At 40.1% G+C, this 23,539-nt stretch overlaps 2 protein-coding genes across 5 annotated transcripts in view; both read right to left on the minus strand.

The window, feature by feature from the left end:
- Positions 1 to 1,589: 1,589 nt before the first annotated feature.
- Positions 1,590 to 5,180, minus strand: FAM26F (family with sequence similarity 26 member F). The gene is made up of 2 exons (XM_419776.6): positions 4,544 to 5,180; positions 1,590 to 3,352 (listed from the first exon to the last, which is right to left on the minus strand). The coding sequence occupies exons 1-2, from the start codon at positions 5,102 to 5,104 to the stop codon at positions 2,936 to 2,938; spliced, it is 978 nt and encodes a 325-aa protein (XP_419776.1). The 5' UTR covers positions 5,105 to 5,180; the 3' UTR covers positions 1,590 to 2,935.
- A 9,194-nt stretch (positions 5,181 to 14,374) lies between these two features.
- DSE (dermatan sulfate epimerase) overlaps positions 14,375 to 23,539 on the minus strand; it is a 36,614-nt gene continuing 27,449 nt past the window's right edge. For all 4 annotated transcript variants that reach the window (XM_046939023.1, XM_040697546.2, XM_040697545.2 and 1 more), the window contains 2 exons: positions 22,988 to 23,195; positions 14,375 to 20,856 (listed from right to left, as the gene is read on the minus strand). In XM_046939023.1, coding sequence (XP_046794979.1) covers positions 19,095 to 20,856; positions 22,988 to 23,195 — 1,970 coding nt within the window. In that variant the 3' untranslated portion in view covers positions 14,375 to 19,094. The remainder of the gene's footprint in view (positions 20,857 to 22,987; positions 23,196 to 23,539) is intronic.

Below are 23,539 nucleotides of genomic sequence, written 5' to 3' on the forward strand. Positions count from 1 at the left end.
ACTCCTCACTTCACCAAGAATAGAGAACTCTACCATTCTGTAGTCACTCTGCCCAAGATAGCTCCTGATCTCCATATCTCCCACCCATCCCTACCTATTTGTGAAATAAACTGCGGTTCTCACAAGCAAAGTTGAAAATATGCTTTGAAGTGTCTTTTCAGGACTTTTCTCTAATTTTACTGAGGAGTACTGTCTCCATGTGTCCCCTGGGCAGCTTTGGTAATTGGACTCTGGAAGTTGTGGTTGGGAGTAGAAAATGGCAAAAGACCACCTGGTACAACTGGGAGGACGAACACTAATTCAGACAGCATTTTCACTGGACCTTCTCATCAGGGATAGAAATAAGGTACAACCTTTCCCCAGGTGCTTTCAGTCTATCCTGTGTGTCTATGGTAAAGCCTGGCCCCACTGAGTCAAGGAACATCTTGCTCCTGTTTTCAGGGGCCATTGTTACCTTCCAATTTACAGCACTCCAGAGCAGATTTATTGCCTCCTAGACGTCAGTGAACAATTGAGTTCGTTAATAGGAGAAGTGAACTGAAACATTTTAAGCATAATTGCGCTTCCTGGAGGCACAAATAACAGATTGGACACTTGTTACTGTCATGACCCAACTCCAAACTACCCTGGGAAACATATAGATGTTGCAAGGTTTGAGATCCTTTTCAAGTAACTTAAGGTGAAATGACACCAATCTGTTAAATGCTTATTTGCACCCTACCACGATACTTAGATTTATATATCTACATCTTATCAGCAATAACCTTGGATGATAAGGCTTGTGTGATTCCTCCAGTGGTGGGCACAAACATAAATTTGTCAGTCTTTTGCCTTTTATGTGATCGTGTCTCCCTCTCCCCTTACTAAGGGGGAACTCAGCGACCAGTTGAGCATGTCCAGTACTTCTTCAGAATGTCCCAGAAATGAGCCTGGCCATCAGCCCCCCTGTAACATTGTAATTGAGTTATGGCCTTACACCTGCGCAAGTGCAGGTCTAGTTTTAGAATATTCTGAAAACGACTTGGTGAGTTCAAGGTCTCGGGGAGTCTCGCTCCTCTCCTGACCACTGATTGACCATTTTTGACACACAGGAATAGTTTGGGAGATCTCTCCCTCCCCCACTAAGTTTCCAAGTAATAGTTCACTGTCTATAAAGAGAGGATTTCACGGAGATGTGAAAGGACAGCCTTTATCAAGCAGACTGACTCATTTCTTGTGAATAAAATGCTCCTAAAATAAAACTGCACTCTATCATCCTTCATTCAAAACTTGTATTGGTTTCTTATCATCTGAGGTTCTTCGATGGAAGTGTTGCTGATGGCTAATAGGGATTGTATAACATCCCTACAGCTGTGCTGTAAAAATCTGTTAATGTAAGCTTCACCTATGCGACCATGCTATTCATAAGCCTAATGCTAATTTTCACTTGGACTCCATTTTGGATCAAGTTAAACAGTTTATATGGTGGATACATCCAAGGGAAGCTTAAGTACTGATGACAGGGCCAGAACTCTGTGTATTATTATTACATTACGTATCATATACGTAGTAAATACATGTGTGTCAGATGAAATAGAAATCAATATAAATGGAATAATATAAACTGGAAGTTTAATGTTGTTTTTCTTTGCTTGAAACATTCCAAACCCTACTTTTTTCCATGGAAGATTTTTAGGGTAATGGGAAAAGTAATAAAGCTAATAAAAAATCCTGTTGCAAAAAGTGATCAGACAGGGGTAAAGAAAATTCAAAACAGCTGAAAATTTCAATTCCACTGTTATTACCCGAAGCAGCTGGAGACATAGGAGTAAATTGCTGGAATTGTTTTGCTCACTTATTCCAGCTGATGATCAGCTGAAGTCATTCTTTGTATATGTCAATGGTTTATGGGCTGGTTCAGCCCAGTTCCGTGACTAGTGGGAAGGAGGGATTTCACAAAATCCGCGCCTCTGAGAAAGGGAAACAGGGGACCCCAAAATAATTAAAAACGGTGGCAACGATCTGAGGAGAAACAAACTAATTTACTAAATACAGTATCAGAATGCAAGATAACACGTTATAATACAATATAATTAGAATTGAAGCCAATAAATCAAATATAATGAGAGAAAGAGTATCTGAAAGCTGTAGGCCTTATAGTAGTACTGAGGCAATGCGTGTGGTCGGGACAAGAGCCAAGGGAAGAAGAAGGGACATCAAGTGACTGTGCCAGAGGTTATATCTCCTCTCTGACTGCAAAGCCCCCTGGGGTATGTAGTTCTTCTTTTCCAGACAGATGCCCAGAACTGGAGCATTAACACTTTAACTCCCCGTGCACGAAATGATGTTATGATGTGGAATACCAGTAACCAAAAATCACAAAACAATGACAGTATATCTAGTCTTTGTGTCCAGGATGCTAACTGCATTCTGGATCTTAAAAGACATCCTCCTTGCCTTGAGAAACCAATTGTCTGATAGTGAATATCTTAGACTTGAGCTTGCTCTAGGTTCCACTGAAAAATATAATGTTAAGTCAAATGATAGCTGATAAAGTAAGCCAAAATTCTGGTCAAAATTTCCATTCCTTTTTGCCTTTTTATTACTGAAAGGCATGAAAGCTTGGTTTTGTCACTCCAGCTGCCAAATGCCCTTAAAATGTTTGGTAGCAATCACATATTACCAGCTGACATCTTTGCTGTGGATGCTTACTGTTTCACATATGACTTTTTCTTAATGACCACTGACATTAAAAAAAAAAAATCCCATTGTGAACCATACACTTATTTAAATGCACTTAAGCAAAAGAATAAAGTTTATTTTAAAAAGTCTCCCAGGATTTACAATACCAGCCTTTAACATACAGTTCTCATTGATTTCAGTAAGAGCACAGAATAAAGCTTCTTTCAGATCAGTAATGTTAAAAGATTACCAGTGTTACAAACTGTTTTCTTTACTAAAATGCTTGCTCACTTGTATGTGCTTCATCCACAAACTCTAAAGCAGAGCAAATCTGATCTCCTTCACTGACGGTACTGATGTTGCCTCTGCTTGCATTAGCATATTTGTGTATCATGCTGTAATACTGATTATTCTTACTGAAGGCATACGGGAATGAAATCTTCTGCCAGTTGTCATTGCTGGGAGTCTGAAATGGTGGTGGGTTGGTGGCTTCAAAAAAGCAATTTATGTTCCTTTCGGCCAGCTGAGCTGCATGTTCTTTAGCCTTGGTTTCGAAGTGTTCTCGTTCCTTTTCCAAATAAATTTTCCAGAACTTCAGCTGCAAATAGCTAACTGGGGAGAAACAGCGGCTGATACACGTTGAAATGAGTGCCACAATAATGATGGTGACTATCAGCAACCATCCTAGGATCTTGAGAAATAAATAAATACATTAACAGTGTTTTCACATCATCCTGTGTGAGAATATAGAACAAAACATTGAATCAGACATGGCAACTATGTTTTGTAGGCAAAATGAGGATTTGGCTGTCAAATACAGGAATCTTCCTTATTTTGTGTAGAATGTTGTCATCCACACCACATTTTGGGTCCTAATTTTGCTGAAAGTAGGTGAGATACGAGAAATGAAGTATATAACAATGATCTCATACGTCTTCCATTTGTGTCTGACCAGTCTGTTTTTTTTAGATTTCATTGAAATATTAGTAACAGTCAATCTTCCTCAATTTTGCTCCTTTCTTACTCTATCAGAATTCACTGTTACAGCATCTGCTCTTTTTCAGTTTTTTCTTGAAGAATGGCATGGTACATATCTAACGAATTTAAACACTGTGTGTGTGTGTAAATATAATCTCTGTATATAGTAAACCTAACTGCATTAATCAGCATTAATGTTTTCCTGAGGAAGTGATGATAAATTAATTTTCATCTGGAGTCAAGGGGAACAAGCACAGAAACAAAACTGGAGTGCTGCCAAATCACTTTGATTTTGTTTCACTCCAAATGGAAAAAATCTACCCAGAAGAGCTATTTCTTATTATGCAGTTTGCCTTCAGCACAAGAATGAAACTGTAACAAGATACACACATATTTCAACTATTCACCTAGACTATAAGGGTGAAATTAATAATAGAGTCAAGCTTTTAGATTCATGGTCAAACAAGCTGTCCTTCCTTGTTTCACTTGTTGAACAGCTCACCTTGTTGCAGTGAGGTGTTGGCTTCCCCTATGCTAACGACCTCAGCTTCCTCTCAGCTAATGCATACTTAGAGAAGTTCGAGATCTTTGGAAGGGTAGTAGAGAAAAGCTTGCACCAGGCATAATCTAAACAAGAAAAAAAGCTGCAGCGGAAAGTGCTGATATCTAGGCTGGTCTACTGCCCAACACTGACAAACGCTTTGCCAGTGCCAGTGCCAAGAAATCACCATGCAAACACCGAAGAGAGAAGCTAGCACAAAATAGCCACTTGTTGCCTTTCTGTGTTAGTATTTTTGGACCAAAGAATTTTTGCTAACCATGTGCTTTTGCTAGCAGGTACCAGCGTGTGTGAAGCAGGCAGGGCAGGAGTCCTTGGAGGAAGAGCAGAGCAGAGAGGTCTTACCTGAGACTGTGCTCGAAAGCTGACAAGTCCAACTTTAGAAGCTGAATTCTCATTCAGCAGTTGCCCAACAACTTTCTCATCACAGGGTATTTTCTCCAGCAGCTCCCGGCATGCTGTAAGCTTGTCTATGTCCCTGCACACCCTGTGCCTGATGAGGCTGCTCCCGCTGGCTGCACACTCATAGAAGCTGGCACTGAGCAGGGCCACCGCGATCCAGGTGAGGGGGGCCACCAAGGTGCTGGCTGTCACCGATGCCAACACTTTCAGGTAGAAGCAACCTTTTTCCCCAAAGCCACAGCAGTGTTTCTTCTCCTGAGGACAGCTGCCTGTAAGCAGGAGCCAAGTCCTGGCATTGACCATGTAGCCAAGCAGAAAGAGAAGGAGGGCTGGCACTAGGAGGAAGACACATCCATACAGGGTGTTCCAGGAGTTGCAGGGACACCTGAAGGCCACGGAGGAAAAGATTTGCTCGCTGGCAATTGTCAGCAAGGACACGATGCTGTAACCCAGAGTCTTTTGGTAGCGGATACAAAAATTCACCACTGTGTGCAGTTTTTCCATTTTCTGCTGAAGGCTCCAGTGGCCTCTCTGTGTTTTGAGGGCAGTGCAGTCACGATCAGTAAAAGAAAAGAGAAAGAACAGTTCCTCAAAGCCCACAGCTTTTAAAGGCTTTCACAGAGGTTTCATTTTCTGTTAGCAGTTTTGAAACAGCTCCTTAGGGGAAGCATAGAAGTGCATAAACTCACTGCATTGTGTAACAGTCAAGTGAAAACTCACTGCAGTGGAGATCAGCACCAAAACAGCACAGATTTGTCTTTTTCTCCAAGAAAATACCTTATATTTGTCCACTATAACTAGCAATGGTTTAAATCTCACAGTCTTCTCAGGGAAGCTTTTGTGTGATGCATCAGACTCTAAGTATTAACAAAATGTGAGAAAACCACCTTCAGTTGTGTTCACTGTCACCTTCTCTGCCATAACCATTTACCCAGGATTTTTGGTTCAAATTTATCTGCTCTCACATGAACTGGGAACCTTCTAACATATTTGGTTGTGTCAGTGCTATGAATTCATTCTAAATAGACTCTGAATGCTGTTATCTACACTGCACTGTTTCCTACTGAGTATTATCATGGCACATAGGTTAATCACAAACCCCAGGTGTGCACTCACAGCCCAAACAGATTTTCATAGAGACTATTTCAAGAAAGTCCACCAGGTATGATGAGGTGCTGACTGTAACCTTCCAAAGTATTCTATTTTATGGTTTGAGACATGGTCCTCAAAAAACTAAGTGATGAAGTAGCACAGGGCTTTTTGGGTTGTTACTCTTGCTAGAACACTTCTGTGACTGCAAATAGACAGTATCCATTTTCATGTGATGTTTAAAAGAAGGAAAAGAATAATAATATAAAATGGAGTGTATAAAATCATGACAGATTCTGGTGAGCCCCATGGTGAACAGGTAACTTCTTTAGGACTTACCTAAAGGTGCTGGTATGGCATTTGCTCTTCACAGATTAGTGACACAGTCATCCAAGTAAGCCATCACATACATTATTTTCCCTTAACATAGAAAAAGCATATCCTGCTTCAAAAGGAAAGAGAGACTTATTTTTCCGAAAGTGGTATGTTTTTATCTGGTTGGATTCTCTTGATGCATGATGGTGCTTCTTTTCATCCAGCCACTAAAAGCTCCCATCGTGGTTGGCTCCATGAAAGAGAACATAAAACTAAGGAATAACTAGTTTTTATAATTATGGACTTGGATTTGCTGAAAAGGTTGTTTGGTTTCTTTCCATTTATGTACCGTTTACTTGCACGGTACGTAAAGAGCTAACAAAAGCTAAACCATGAAATTTCCCTTGATGACACTGCGTGTGGTTTTGAGGAAGTCTGGGATAGGTTGACCTCATGGTTACCTGATTGATCTTGGTTGAAGAAACTGTTATCGATAACTAGTTTTGTTGTTGTTGTTGTTGTTGTTGCTGTTTTTGTTTTAAATTGCTGTATGTATAATTGCAGTTGTAATGATAAAGTGCTGCAACTGTCGTTCTGATTTTTGTTGGAGTTATAATAGATTGACACAGTAAAGGTCATAGCATTTTAGCTACAATCTTCAAAAGAAACGGAGAGATTGAAACAAGATGTAGAGATATTGTTAAGCCCGCTAATGCTCACTGATGGATAGCCCTGTAGCTAGTCTTGAAAACAGGAAGAATCTGTGCCTTCATACCAAGTAGATAACAATGGCATATTGACCCCTTATACCAGGCAGATTAGGGAGTTCCTTGTCTGCTGGGCTGTATACGTTTTGTATCCATATTGCCTCCTGAACCATTCTCCAGGACTCAAGTACCAGTTTTGACAGGAGGGGATGAGGCTGGGGTTTACCAGTGTACCAGGCTTACACTGAAGGTGCAGCCAGGTCAGTTTTCTACAGTACCGTAATTATACTATTTTCTATTTTGTTGTAACAGTTTCTAGAATTCGAACTGCATTTTTTTTTTTTTTTTTTACCATGCTTGAAACACTGACCCGATATCTTAGTGAGGTTTGATGTGATACAAGTTCTAAGCAATATTTCCAGTCAGCTCAGAATCTATCTGTTTATGTATGAAGAGAGGACTGAATTTCACCCAAACACCACTTTGCCTGCACCTGTCATTTTGCTTTCTGGTCTCGTGAAATATACCAACAGTTCTTTGATCAGCAGTTTGTTTTTAACCATGAAGCTTTAACCACTCCAGAACTGCCATCTCCTTTAATTTCTCTTAACTTCTGCAGGACAAACTGTCAAATATGGTTTTTGAAATCCAACTGGAACCAAGTCAGATTTATTTGCCTTCCTGTACACCATTTAACATCAGGTTTATGTATGTACATACTATTTTCATTCTTTACTATAACTTCTACTTATTTGCCCAGTACAACATCAGAAGTAGACACTTTCATTTTACAATTTATATTAATATCAATATTCTTTTCTGGGGAAAAGAAAGGTATTTAGGGAGACAGTTTTTTCCTTACATAAAAATGCTGCTATGAAAAATGCTCATTTTCTATCTAAATTCAAACTTCTAGGGGAAAAGAAAAAAAAAAAAAAAAAAGGAGGCTGTTTTGCCTAAACCTCTTACCAGACAAGAGAAGTGGGATGAGGAAGTTTCAGAGTTTCAGAAAACATGACACAGAATAAGCTCTTCTTTTTTTTTTTCTCTAATTTGGATAACTACCCTATTTTTCAAACTTAAGATAAAAATCCCCTACACAAACTATGAGAAATAATGTCTGTCCCTACATAGATATCATAGATATTGTGTGATTTAGTAGCTGCTTACAGTTGGAGGCAATGGTTATTGGACCTTGAAGCTAGAATTCTTTGTGTCTGGACTAGGATTGGGAGGTGCTCGGATGACAGAGAATAGCGCAAGCTCTGGATTTGCTTCTACGTGCACTGAAAGTGATATGCTTATAGTGCTCAAGTCACATCTGCAACCACTTTAATGCTCTAAGCACAGAAAAACAAAATCACAATCACATTTAAGTCAGGCAGATAGCCAGGTGAACAACACTACCAGCAAAAATGTACCTCTCATCACCTCTTACACAGAATTTCTTAAAGTAAAAAGCAGAGACTCTCTGAGAGCCACGAGCTGAACAAGGGATCCTGATGACCAGGAGCAGATAATATTCACACAGTGGAAAGACAGCAGCCAAGGAACCTCACAACTTTAGGGGGTTCATTAAAGAGAGCATGGCCAGCATGTCAAGGGAAGTGATCCTCCCGCTCTACTCTGCCCTGGTTGGGCCACATCTGGAGCACTGTGTCCAGTTCTGGGCTCCTCAATTCAAAAATGTCAGCGAACTTTTAGACAGAGTCCAGGGGAGGGCCACAAAGATGATAAAAGGCCAATGGAGCCCAGTGACAGAACAAGGGCCAATGAGCACAAACGGGAACACGGGAAATTCCACACAAGTATGAGGAAAAACTTCTTTATTGTGAGGGTGACAGAGCACTGGAACAGGCTGCCCAGAGAAGTTGTAGAGACTCCTCCCCTGGAGATATTCAAAACCTACCTGGATGCTTTCCTCTGCGACCTACTCTACAGAACCTGCTTTAGTAGGTTGGACTTGATGATCTCAAGGTCCCCCATAATTCTCCATCCCCTACAATTCTATGATTCTGTGATTCACCTGAGACTACTTCTAGTGTTCTTTTATTTCTCTAAAATAAAACATATGATTTCAGGAACAAGCTTCATCAAAACAGGGAGGAAGCTCTCTGTGAAAAAGGATTAACCTTCCCCTCCGAGCAAACATATTTTCAGTAAATACTAGAGATGTGGGTGAAGAAGAGACCACCCTGGTTGGAAGGAGGGGAATGCTTGCGCCATGAGTCAGGCTGAGGAGCAGCAATGGTCCTGCCAGGGGGCAGCCTTGAAGAACTAGGGATCTGGAGATGGAGAGGCAGAGTAATTGCAGAGCTGCGTGGCCAGGATGCTGTTAGTATCCCATTCACCTCTGTGCATTGTTCCCTCAGGGCAGCTATTTCCTGCCCATTGAATTAACACTTCTGTCTCCACAATAGCTGTAAATCATTAACTAGGAGTGTTTTTGCATTTATTCGCATTAAATTTCATGCCTACCAAGTGGGATAAAAACATTGCCATAGTGAAAACAGAGAGATGTCTAAATTTTTTTTTTTTTAAAAACGAAAAGTGATTTTGTCATTTGAAATATCCTTTTATTTTGAAGTATGCTTTATTGACATAAAAAAAATCAGCTCAAAACAAATCAACTTGTTCAAAGTTTCAAGAAGTTTCCCTTTAATGTTTTGAAGAGTAAGAAAGTGTTCAGTAAAAAGGGGGTCTGCAGAAACTAAGAGTAAAAGGATTAGAATTGGCTTACAGAAGCAAATATACAGAGGCCACTAGAAGAATGGGATAGTAACAAAATGGGATTAGGACAATGCCGGGGTAGAAGAGATAAAGATGAGGGTGTGAAAACAGCCCAAGGACACCAGGCAAGGAGGTGATAAGATGTCCCCAGAGTAAGTTAGAACTGGTTCGGGGGCTACCCCTCCTTCAGGGTCAGAAGTTTACAGCGAGGAAGACTACGAGCCTTCATCCAATGACCACCAGGAGATCCCCCCACTGTTCATGACGCATGCGCGAGGGGGAGGGACTGTACGCTAGCTAATTCTCAGAAATATACTGAATAGGTATACAAATTCCGGGGAAATAATTGATTATGCATTAGTTCTGCCTATATCTATACCAAGTTTTTGTCCTGAAGGTACGCAAGTTAGGAGGAGCTACCCCCTTGCATCTGGCTCTGCGCAGCGCTGATTAAAACATACCTGATTTTATAACTACTTTGTGGTTATAGAGTTTGATTCCGTAAGTCAGTTTTAAATTCTATCCCTTCTTTTGTAGCTGAGTGAATCTCACATACTTTCTGGGTAGCAATAGCTGTAGTCCAACTAGTTCTGCTGTTACACCAAATGTGTGATGCTGTTCTTGAATGCAGCACATGTGTGTGTATGTCCACTGCAGGATTTGTCAGTAAATATTGAGAGGATCTTGTTTTGTTTTACCTCATTTTTTGCAACTCATTCTTTTTCTAGCTGTCTCTATCAAAGTTCATGGCATCTTGCATTTCTGTCATTAGTCTTATTAAGCTCAACTTCACTTTATTTACCCAAAAGTCATGGGCAGAATGGAGCTTGAGCTTTACAGTGCTGCCAATGGGTTTTATTTTTATAACAACTGGACTCATTTCTTCAAGTGAAAGAGTTGTAAGCTGTATTCTCGGTGCCCAATTAAGGAAGACAGACAGAAAAGTCTTTCTGTCCTAGGAAAATTTTTGTAATGCTTTTTGTCTCTTTCCAGGTGAAATTAAAGCTTTACTAATGGCAACTTTGTCTGCACACAGCCCCACACCTCCCCTCCAGCTGGACGGACCTCCCCCGGAGGCCCATTACATCAGTTTGTGGAACAAAGGAAGTTATTTTGGCTTAATGACTGAACCAGCCCTACATGTTTGTGAAGTGTCACACATCCCAGAAGCACCATGTAAATCATTAGTAGCACTAATACTTAGCAGAGCAGCAGGCGGAGAAGTAGCACTGTGGCTGTGCATGTACAGCTTACAAGTATCGGGGTACATTATTCTGGTATTTTAAGACATTGCATTTATTAGGTTTAGAATGAAAATCAGTGTTAGTGGGTAGAAAGGAACCGGGACAGCAAAACAAAGCACAGCTCTGAAGAAGGCTCTGCAGGTGAGATCTGGTGCTCAGTATGACACTACAGAGATATTTTGGATTTAATATGTTCATAACTGCAAAAGAAATTTTATGCCATATCATTTTACATACTAGAGGGAAAAGACTGAGCTTTGCTTTCTTGGAAGTTACTAATTGGCTGCTCAGGGTGGATTACCTGACTACAGATGAATGAATTCTATTATCTGCCTCACCAGCACTTCTTGATTTCTTCATAAAACCTGACAACTTGTACCTTTCTAATCCTATGAAAATATCACATATTTTCTTATAAGCTCTGCACATATGCCACAGATCACAGCCACTGCTTAAAGAATCATGCAGACTTCCTTACAGCACATATAGATTGTAGTTGAATGTAGTTTGAGTAGTAAAGCCCTCTGACAGCTGTAGGCCATTTGGTTACAGGAAGCCCACTATCCAGCAATGAATCTCTGTGAACCACTGGTGTGAAAAGCAGCAGGGAATAACAGCAAGAGAAAGCTGCAGCAATGGCTTCTATATTCTTTATGACACCACATCTTTCTGTCTTGATGGTCAAATTGCTTAGATTTCATGGCTATCTTCCCACGTCTGTGTTCTAATGCTTTCTGTTTATATGCTACAAAATATGTTCTGTACCTTTTCATTCCATTAACTCTTCTCCACTTTTTAAAATTTGAACAAATTAACCATTCTATCTAATTTAATTAGTTGATTCTTCAGTGCATGGTGATATGCCACTCTTTACAGTTTCCCAACTTGGACTCCTTAGCTGTCTGAATTTTGATACCTAAGGAAACATTTTTCTAACAGGAAGGCAGTGTAAGAGCTGAGACCTTATCCCTTTCAAAGCTTCCTACATGTAGCTGTCTATCTTAGTTATGCTGGTATGTTCAGAAACTTCTCTGCATGAAATGAAGTGAGAAGGTTATGAATGAAAAAAAGAAACTGAATGAATTCCTCTCGGTCTGTAGAACAACTTATTGTTTGACTATTTCAGTTCTGTGGATTCAACACAGAACTAAAAAATTTTAAATTGCACCAATTCTGTCTCTCTGCACAGATCTGAACTTCAGGCACAATCTACAAGGGAAGGTCTGTGGGTCTGTGTTATCTGTAAATTTCTAAAATGGCTTGCAGCCACGAGAAGTTGCAAGTATAACAGAAATGGTACAGGTGATATGGTCTATAGCCATACATTTGTTCAAGGTTGCTGTGTGCATACACCAGGGACAACTGGAATCAAGTCTTTGAATCTTTTGCTTTTGGAAAGGAGAGCAGTGGCTGCCCTCCACTTAAAGTGGATTTGGGTATTAACAGATCTTTGGCTGAAGTATGACAACTTTGTAGACAGATGAGTGGCTTTGCTCCCAAAGGAAATGCATCTGGTTTTCTGGTACAACATCAGGAGACGTTTCAACTTTTTTTGAACTCTGGAAAAACAGTGTCCAGTCTTGAACATTATTCTTGGCTAAAAGGGAGTGGGGGAAAAGCAATGCAAGAAGTCAGACCAGCTTTGTTTTGTTTTGTTTTTTTTTTTTCCTGTGATTATGCTGCTTCAGCCCAGTGGCATCTCCAGTCTAAGCAGACTTAAACCTCATGGTCTAGAAGCATCTACATAAATCTACATCCCAGCAACAGGGGAGTTCTGGAAAATTTATAGTACTTTCTAGAGTGCATACCGAGCAAATCTGAAAGAATATCACTTTTGAATGACATGTGGAAGTGCAGGGCTGTGAATTAACCATGAGAAAATTATTATTAGCTTAGTGTCAAACAGCTGTTTTTGGATGAAGAGGTAGTTTTCCACTCATCTGAAAAGCAAGATGCTTTTTACATTTTGGGTTGAGAAATTGCTACATATCTTTCAGAAGGCAGAAAACGAGTGTTTAACAGACTCATCTGGTCTTTAGAATACACAGAGGAACTACCACCTCTCTTCCCATAAAGAGAGCATTTGATCTTTTTAAGGGAAGCAAGTCATTTCTTAATAAGTTCAGACACAGAGCTGAATGACTTTCATCAGGAGACAGGAGTAAGTACGGTTCAAGACTTCCTTACTTGACGTGGACTTTTGTTTGACTGCAGTGTACATCATTTTTTGCATATATTTCTTTCTTGCTCCATTTCAGTTCTCTGAAGTACAAAGACCTCAGAATAACTAAGTCATAATTTTCGTAACTGTTTTTCTGGTCCTCACAGCAACATGCATGGCTTGTTACCGCATAATCTGGTTTTAACGCTTCAGATCTCATTCCCTCTGGGGACGGCAAAAATGAAGAGGTTGATGCAATGTAGGAGGGATGAATAACAGCTCATTTAGTAAACACATCTCTGTTGGTGGGACAAAGAGCTTGGGGGTGCGGTGCAGAGGGAAAGAGCAACTGCAGGTCCTTTTAGACCTCTTCAGCAAAAAGACTCGTTCTGACTTTAACAGAGGATTTTTCATTAAGCACTTGAACCAAAGTAATGCTCTTAATTGCGGGTTTTTTAGTTGGCAGTGCCATCTGCTGGGAGAACTTTTACACTATCACAGGAGACAGGCATTTAAGGGAAGTGTGCACCTTCAAGGGAGCACGAAAGGGCCTTCCCCTACAGCCAACTTGACAACAGAATTCAAGAGGATTCAGGCTGTGGGGTCAGAGCAGGGACAGCCCTCCTCTCCATTGTCCAGGGTAATGCAGGAGTCAAACCAGTGAAATCATTGTGGTTTGGGAGCTTCTGTCTTCACAGAGTCATATGGTCATGCCACAGTTCTTTGACTACAATGGATATATGAAGAAAAAGTAAGTGGCCTCTGCTTAGGTGGCAATGCCTAACTTTACTATTGGGGTGGGACATACTATCTGTCTTAGAGTACATCCATACTGGGCTCTCCCACGTCAAATGACTGAATGTGATACAACTCATGCATAGTAGGGTAGACACATGCCACAGGTGCCAACCTTACTGGCTATATGCTATGCACATGGATATAAATACACTGCTGCCTGCACACCTGTCAAAGAGGTTCCTAGAGAGGGAAGATGGGTGTAGACTGTCACCCCCGTGCTGAGTCACAGAAACCCTGCTGGATCAACATCTTTCCTTAGGGTTTCTCACAAGCAGACACAGCAGGCTACCGGCCAGCCAGGTGGTGGTGACAGACCATTCCTCATGGCTGTCTTCCCTAGAGACCACAGAGTGCTTTTCTTTCTGTGACTGGGGGATATCTACAGCTCAGATAGTTAAGGCCATGTATCAGGAAGCCCTGAATTAGACAATGAGCTTTAGACAATGAGCTGAAGAGGTTTGAAGCTACCTTACACCAAAACGAGTTAGAATTCACCTGAGGACAGTTGAGAAAATACAGCTTTCTCAGTACCAAGGCCAAAGAGATGTTCGTCTGTCAATATAAAGAGGATTCTCACAATAACTCTAGCATGTGGTGCAGGCATTCTTGTAGAGGGCATGGATATATGCCTGACAACAGTATCCCCTCCTGCTTTTATCTGCATTTTGGAGATTTGAGTGACCACACCTATGGAAATTAGTTGCATAATTCCATTACCACAAAACCTGGATGATTTACATTGTTTCCTTGATACTTTTATTAATGTCAGTTAAAGCAGGGAGGATTTGGTCTTGTCTGTACAATTCACACACTCCTTAGTATCTTGTGGCTACTGCAGTTATGTTCAGTTTCATTGAAAACTGAAGATGAAATCTGAATTCTCATGAAATTAATTGCTTTGCTGTTTGCTAGAGTAGCAAACCAGGCAAGCATGAAGTTAAATTAATTCACTCATCTTTATTAGATATTATCAGGAGAAAAAACTGATTCTAGTTTTTATATTCTTTGAAGTGCTTTGTTTCAAGGCTGAACTTGTTTAGAAAACAGGTCGAGTGCTGAGGACCATATGGATACATCCAGCACTGGATCACACAGGCCTCCTGCTACAGAGTTCTCCTGGAGTCAACAATCAAGAAAGGACAGAAAATAAAATCTGGCCCCCATTAGCCGAGTCTGACTTAATAGTTTAAAGTTATCCTTCTGAATTCTAAGAGAGTAGCCAGACCATAAGGATTAAAGTTAGATAAATGTGTATATGATCATCTGAAGTAAGACTTTCACAGACCCAATAAATATGCTTGTAACGGCCTGGTGCATAAATCTATTTTCCAGACAATATATACTTTCAAAAACTAAGAAAAAAAAAATCACTGGAAAATACATAGGTAACGGAAGAATTTGATACATTTCAGACATACAATACTTAAGAATCAACTTTAATCTTCTAAGATTTAAGAAATGAGGTAATGCGCTCCATTCCCTTTGTTTCCTTTAGTCACAATGATGTATATAACATACACATCCAGTTTTTAGATAATCTCAAAAATCACTTACAAATCTAAGAACCAGATTCCACCCTCAAACACTCACACAGCTACCATCAAGCTGAATTCCCAATGACTCTGCTCAGAATACATTGAACTAAGTTCAGGTTAATTTAGACTGCAGCCCTAAAACAAATCTGCATGACAAAAAATCAAGTTCTGAACAGAAGTTGAGAGAAGTCAACTGTAGAATAGCCATATTTTCCTGTGGCCAGAGATGTAGAACATGAACATTTTCAGAAAGCAAAAAGAGGCAGAGTAAGAATGGGAACAGAGGCATATGCAAAAAACACTTTGTAGCATGACTCCATTTTAAAAAGAAAGCTGATGATAACTTTGTTAATGGATACCATACAATGACATTTTGTGGTTCAGCATACCCAGACCAGATAAAACTGGTGCTGCGTGCCTCTGCCGTAGACACACATGGTACTGTCACTGCTGCTCATTTTTATTTTGGACTAATGAGCCAAAGACAAGGACAGTATCCTCTCCTATGTGTACAGGCATTAAGGACTCCAACCAGCCACTAGAGCTAGCTGGACTGATGCCATGTTCTTGCTCTTCCTCACTATACTTCCTAGCAAAGCCTAGACAGACCTTTTCAGGGCATGTCGCCATCTGAAGGCTTGAATTATTTCTTCCTGGCTTGTAACACAGACACTTCTGGCCCACGGCCCAAGGTGCTAATTTCAGACATCAAGAATATGTTTGCTCTTTGCTCCACTTGCTTCAGATTCCATTAGATAAGATGAGGGGACATCACCTGCTGGAGAGATGCTCTGCAGAAAAGGACCTGGGGGTCCTGATGGATGACAGGCTGTCCATGACCCAGTAGTGTGCCCTGGTGACCAAGAAGGCCAATGGCATCCTGGGGTGCATTAAAAGGAGTGTGGCCAGCAGTTCAAGGGAGGTGATCCTCCCCCTCTTCTCTGCCCTGATCAGGCCTCACCTGGAGTACTGTATCCAGTTCTGGGCTCCCCAGTACAAAAAGACAGGGATCTCCTGGAGAGAGCCCAACTGAGGGGCACAAGGATGATAAAGGGCCTCGAGCATCTCCCCTTTGAGGAAAAGCTGAGCGAACTGAGTCTGTTCAGCCTTGAGAGAAGATGACTCAGAGGTGATCTTATTCATGTTTATAAATATCTTAAGTGTGGGAGTCAGAGGGACATGGCCAGCTTCTTCTCAGCTATCTGTAGGGACAGGACAAAGGGAAATGGCCATAAACTTGAGCATAGGAAGTTCTGCATCAATATGTGAAGGAACTTCTTCATAGTAAGGGTGACGGAGCACTGGAACAGGCTGTCCATGGCAGTTGTGGATTCTCCTTCTCTGGAGATATTCAAGACTCGCCTGGACACCTACTTATGCAGCTTGTTGAAGGGGGCCTGCTTTCATTGGACTCAGTGATCTCTGAAGGTCCTTCCAACCCCTACAGTTCTGTGATTCTGTGATTCTATGATAAGCTGTGCTAAAGAATGAGAGAAAGAAGGCGGCGGAAGAAGAATGGAAGCAAGAAATTGGAAGAAAATTTAAACAAACATTAGAGAAGGACTTTTAAAAAGGTGCCAGTGTAGAAAAGAATAAGAAGTATATGAGATTATTTTCATTTCCCTTCACTCCATCATTTCATGTACACTCACTCCACATTTAAATGCTGGCTGGCTTTACAAGCTGCTTTAATACCTAGCTCTGAGCACAGGGATCTATTATACCCACCTTTTCATCTTCACATTGCTACAATGGTGCAGAGAGGCATCATGTAAACAAGAGCTAGTGTTCACGACCATATCTTACTTTCCATAATTCTGCAGTTTCATTGGACACACATACTAATCCTGTACTATAATTTGGATGGCACACTGTACACAGCCAGCCAAGAAGTGCCGGTACTTCTCAAAAGCTTTTTGGTCTAGAGATACAAAAGATTTGCTTTCCGTAGTTGACTGTCCAACAAAGCAATGGCGACCTGACATAGGGAAAAACATACACAACTGTCAGTTGCAGTGAAAGATTTGTATAAATGCTGCTGATTACATCAGTCTAGTAAAGGCTCATGGCCATCACAGCTCTTCATTTTTCTAAAGGTTCAAGCATCTCCAAAGAGGACAAAGATACAGAAGTATCTAATACTAAATAATAATAATAACAATAAAATAACCAACAGCTATTTCTCCATACTTTCCTGTTATCCCTGTGCAAAGACAGAAAGGAAATGTCTAGTGGCACACAGCTTCTCACAATCTAGACATACTTACACTGTAAGTAACATCATGCAACCAGTCAGCTTCCTTTGCCTAGACTAACATGTCAAATTTTACTGGCTAAATCCAGGCATCGAAGATTGTAGCAGAGCTTCTGTATGTGAACACAGTGCTGATATGGCTCAGTATCTGGAACATATGATCTGTTCACTAAAAATGTTTAGACAATAAAAGCTCAGCATATTACAATGCATAATCTCCAGAAGGCTTAAAAATAGCCATGTAGATAACATACCTAAATGGGTGTAAGGAAAAGGAAACAAAGTTTTATGGTTTGAACGAAGTGCTGATGAACATAATTACTGTAATTAATGGGAAAAATATTCTAATCAAAGAGAAACATTTTTTTTCTGCAGAGAAAATTATAATATTTTTATTTAACAAATGTACTGGAAAAATTATTTACCTGTAAAGATATACAGATATGCCCCAATTCCATAGATTTTCCATTCTCTCAAATAGCTATGATTTCTTAAAATCAGTTTAATGAACAGAAGGGGATAAATGTGGAGATGTCAAACTTATTTTTGCTGTAAATCCCATTTACATCCCAGTGTAAATTCCATTTACCACTAATCCCCAGATAATTGATCCGGATCCACCACGAGCTTGCAGAACCCTTCCTGGTGCTTTATAGAGAACAGATTGTTCGCATAATTTTAACTGTCCTCTTCTTCTAGCCGTGTGAGAAGAAAAAAAGACACTAAATACTTCCATAATACCTCTTTTTCCCTAGTAGCAATTGTTGAGGTTACCACAGGATTGCTTTGGTTTTTGTATTTTTACAAGTGCATGTAGAAGAACATTATTTCTCTACTAAGATGCACTTCAAACTATAGAAAACTTTTGTGAAACCCTGCCTTGAAAAATCGAGAACAGACCCCACAACATTCATCTTTCCGCAGTCTACTCTTGACTGAAAAAGGTGTTTTTTTTTTTTTTTTTTTCCTGAGAATTGTCTTCCTCTGCACTTTGAACCAGCTCCTTATTCTACTCCTCCTGTTGCTGCCTACTAAACATTGTGCTGCTCATTGGTAAGTACTGACAGGATCGCCACCTCCAACTGTGCCAGACTGTAAAGCATGGAAGAGATGACACAATGGAAGTGTCTGAAATAATTATACAGGAGCGTCCCACAATTAAATATTCTTTGGTTTGGCAGAGAAAAATGGCATCTGCCGCTAAGATCTTCCCTGCATACTTGTGATTGAATATCCTTTCCTTAAGAGAATGTCCACAGACATTCACAGCAGCCTGGAAATTAAAAGTCACTAAATGCAAATCCAATTCCCTATTTAAAAGAAAGCCCTTAGAAACATATATCTTAAGAGGGCTCTTCTCACAAAAGAAATAATTAATTACAGCTTTGTATCACTGAACTCTGAAGAACAAAGCATAATGTTCCGTCAGATGTGAGGCCCAACTCAAAACTCAAAGGAGGAGTACTTACTAAGTACTCAGTTTTCTGAGAAATTCATTGCCTGCCTGATTTGTCAATCCTTTCTGGTCTGAAATCAATATTTTCCCAGCTGTTTTTGGAATGTTTCAGAAAGAAAAGAACATAAACTTTGGCCCTATTAGGGTTAATGCTTTTGCATAGACACATATGACCATAAACTGGTCGACTAGTAGAGGTCTTCTGCTAACATTGTGACTGAGAACAGGAAGAATACAGCCACAATAATATACAGCTATCTACTAAAAGTATTGCATACAGACATCTTTGGCCATGCAGTCTCTTGGCCTTCTGAAAGTATGTGAGCTGCATTGCTAACATGACAAAAAAAATAGCAATGTTGAGAATTAGAAAGAGGCGGGTATAAGAAGCTGATATTGATGGGGCACTACTTCGAGTGGTTGCCACCAACTGTGCCAGCCCTGATCGGCCCTTGATTGAAACTCCAGTTTTGTGCTTCACATAAGTGATATCTGCAAAATCCAAAAGATCTTTCATTTCCTCATCTTCATCAATAGGCAACTCTTTTTGTGCTTGAGTCTGTGCCTTCTGTCGCACTTTTCTTTCATTTACCTCAATTTGTGCAAAAATGTCAGGAACAGCATCAACAAATTTGTAACCTTTGGATACTTTTCTATTTTTCTTTGCTCTTCCACGCTGCTGCTGCTGCCTCTGTGAGATTGCAAATATTCTATCAATGGCCTCCTCTGTCTGTCTCTTATCTGAAAACCTCAACAGGCGTTCAGCAGTCTTCCTAAAGCTAGCTGTGTTTCGTACACGAGACAAGATCTGCTTCTCAAGCTGCTGGAAAACAGGCTTAAAATGCTGCAGGTTCCTCTCCACGATCCCAATGTAGTCCTTCACTTCTGGCACGGCAAAGTTCCTAATGGCAGACGTTCGGTCAAAGACAATTTTCTGACGGCCTGCAGTAACCTGTGCAAAGGCAGAACGAGGCCCGTCCTCCACTGTCCACAGGTAAACCACATAGGAATGCTCACTGGTGGTGACAAAAACATCCAGCTGCCGAGAGTCTGCACGAACAGTGAAGCTTTGCACATCGATGGAGGGCCCAATGAACAAGTAAATGGCTCTGGTGATGGGGTGCCGCAGGAGGGTCGTTACATTCACATAGTTTGTGCCATTGTAAGGGTAGCCCCGGGGATACATTCTTGAGGCAATGGTAGCTTTCTCGCTGTGGCCAGTGTCATCCATCCAGTACATCTTATATATTCCATCACGATGTCTAATGAATGCCCCATGGATCTCATCAACAACTGTTTCTTCAAAAGGCACATCCACATTGTGGAAGAAACTGGTTGCTGCCTCCAGAGGGCTGTCATCTTCTAGGTGGATTTGGTCCACCAGCAACAAAAGTTGAGGATGAAGAAGTATGAGGTTTCTTTGCAATTTTCTCAGCTTCAGCTTAGGATTATATGCCCCCACTCCTTCTCCCCTGATAAAAACCACCCCGCTTCTCTCCATGGCAGCAACGACTCGTCCCTGACAGTCACCAGCCAAATCATGTTTATATTTAAGCCATTTTGAAGAACAGTCCTCTGTAATCTGCCCTTCCCATGGGGAGAAGCAGCTCTTGGACACAGCAGGGGAAAACATCAATACATTATTAAAAAAAGTATATTTTGGCCCATACAGAGCTTCTGTAATAAAAGGTATGCCATTGGGAGCAAAAGTAAAGGAGTTCTGGTCTGGGTGTTCATGGCCAGCGTTAAAGTTCCTCCATCCCTTGATCCACTCTTTGTATTTGTTCTTATGAACAATATCATATATTGCACGTCCTCCCAGCTTTCCTGACTTGAAGGAAAGGAAAGGCCTGTTGATTTCAGCTGGCAAAGCACTTCCGTAGGTTACCACTCCCCAGTCCTCAAAGTAATGCAGCTTTGGAACCCCAAAGTCTGGCGGAGGGATGGAGCGCAAACTTGCATCATACCTGCCAAAATGATGAGGAAAATAGTTTAAAAATCACTTGACTGATTCCACTATCAGCACCTATACAAAATTCAAAAAACAATTCATTATTCATATCAAAGAACAACCTAACAATATAAAGCCCACCAATGTCTTTCCTGAGCATAAAAAAAGCCTATAGTTCTAATGATATTTATGCTACTAATCCCTAAGTAAATTTGAAGGAGTCAAATTAACACGGTATGCTTTTTATAGAATAACAACTGAAAGCATCTACTCCACACTTACAAGTAATCCTTTTGCAGTCCAAAAATAAGAGTATGGTGAACTTCTCTCAAACAAGCCACATTTTGTTTTGTATCATAAAGCTACTGACTGCAACATAAATACTTTAAAAGGCACATTAGGAACAGGTTGTAGGCATTGTTTTATACTGGAAATCAGCATTTGCATCTATTTGCTCACTACCTAACCAAGAGTCAAAAAGTGCACCTGTTTCCCCCAAACTAATAATCATAGGAAGTCTGTAGCCTCCAAACAGAATTGGGAATAAACTAAAAATTAATGAAAAATCATATGTATATTAAAATATAAATATATTTATAAAATATATTATAAAAATATAAATATAATTATATAAAAGCATATATTAATATCATATATTAAATCATATATTTATATGATTTATATCATTTAATTTACATCACTATATTAGTTTCCTTTTCCAGCTATGCTGGAAAAGAAATTTACAGCTTTCTTGTATAAACTGCAAGACATAAGATATCTGGTTTAAAAGGGGGTCTTAATTCCTAAAAAAGTTATAATGCTTATAATTTTTGTTTTGTTTGTTTCACAGGAATTAAAAGAACTCACCCCCCAAAAGTAAGAGAAACAAAATCCAACATTATTTTTAAGTAAGCAAAACCATTATTCAACTCAATATTATTTTTATTAGATGGTTCCTCATCAGAATTATTTTCTACAGCTAACAAGGAGCCCCACTGAGGCTTTAGCCAACCTCAGCTCATGTCTGGCAAAGGCTACACTGTAGAGTTCTTACTTAGGCCTTTATTCTGTAGCTAGCGTTTCTTGATGGAGATCCTCCTAAAAGCAGACCTTTTTTCCTAAGACTCCAATGCAAGTGGATGTGCTCATCAAAGGAGCAACACTGCAGCACAACAAAAAGGAATTTGTTGGGATATTCAGAGCTGTTTTAGTGTGGGCTGTGTGTGTGTGTGTGTTGTTTTTTTTTGTTTGTTTGTTTTGTTTTGCTTTGACCCACATGCTCTTAAAAACTGCCCTTCCCTTTAGCATCAGGAAGAAATTGTAAGTATAAATTTCCAAGATTTCCATGGGCAAACAAGAAAAGAAAATGTATGACAGCAGTCATAAAGGAAAGATTCTGTATTTTGCAAATAACAAGCTGAAGTGTGCTATGAGCCTAGAAAAAAATTTTAATGTGTATAACATAAACACAAACCAATACATTCAATAATATTTCTCTTCTAAGAGAGGGAAATAGAGCTATGTTAACTCCTCAGAAATGTGTTCTTTCTACAAACTGTGGAAATTTACATGTACATTTATATGTACAACTTGGATCTTACTTCTTGCCTTCTGTAGACTGACATAGAAGTTAGAAGAGGTGTAAATAACATGGAAGGTATGGATCTAGTCATTTATCATATTTTTTTCTAAATGTGGCCTACAAATTAGTATGCTCACACAACTAATAATAACATTATCTTTTACATTACTTCAGCTTTTCAAAGAACATTTATATTAGGAGTTACAGCTTTTAAAACAAAACTACACTTTCATATCTGCCTAATTAATCATTAAAAAACATAAAAGGATTAAACATCAGAATAGACCAGACAAACCAAAGAATATATGCAGGGATGTTTCCTTTTATAACTACAACAGACAATGGGAGGAAAACACAAGTACACACAGGATAAGACTAAAGTGCAATTTGTAGCAGTGCACACTGAACATCTATGCTAAGTTCTTCTGAGCCTAAAAACTCTGTTCCACACATGGCCAGCATAGCATAATCTCTGCCTCTGCAGTACAAATCTAAAGATAACATCATATCACAAATGGCAAGAAGCCATCCAGTCCTTTTCGAGCCCACTCATTTCCCTTCATACCAGAGAAATTCAGTGTGGAGAGTGCACCACCTCTGCCCTTTGGATGGAGTTCCTGGGCCCTCCACCACCCGGTTCCTCCTGATCTGGTCTGCCAACCAGTTCCCGCTGCCATTGCGCATGACGAATTTGTCGAGAAACACCAGCTGGCTCTCTGGCCCATAGAACCAGTTGTAGTTGGAGTCTGCAATGGCCACTGTCCTCTGAAACCCTTGGGAAAAAGTTAAAAGGAATGTGAGAAAGAACAAATAAACACAGATATGTTTGTAGAGCATGAAGATGAAGCCAAGTGGTACAAACAGACACAAACAGAAGCTGCCTTTTCAGATGTTTATACTCACAAATGAGCCATAAGTTACAGAGAAGCTGTTTTGCTTCTGCTGTAGATAACTTGAACAGTCACCTTTCTTCTTTGGCTATAGGCTACAACCAGTCAAAGTGCTACAAAAATATAAAAGGCAATGTCCCATCTACTTCTTACTCAGATCTTGCAGTTTTTACTCCTCCTATGTCAATCCAAACTCTCCAAAGCAACAGAAGAAAGGTCCTCTCAAG

Source organism: Gallus gallus, chromosome 3 (genome assembly GCF_016699485.2).
Source record: "Gallus gallus isolate bGalGal1 chromosome 3, bGalGal1.mat.broiler.GRCg7b, whole genome shotgun sequence".
Taxonomy (NCBI): Eukaryota; Metazoa; Chordata; class Aves; order Galliformes; family Phasianidae; genus Gallus; species Gallus gallus.

Coding starts and splice junctions, on each gene's coding strand:
- FAM26F (XM_419776.6), bottom strand. CDS start 5,104: ATGGAAAAACTGCACACAGTGGTGAATTTTTGTATCCGCTACCAAAAG. Junction 3,353..4,543: donor GCTTTCGAGCACAGTCTCAG/GTAAGACCTCTC, acceptor TTATTTCTCAAG/ATCCTAGGATGGTTGCTGAT.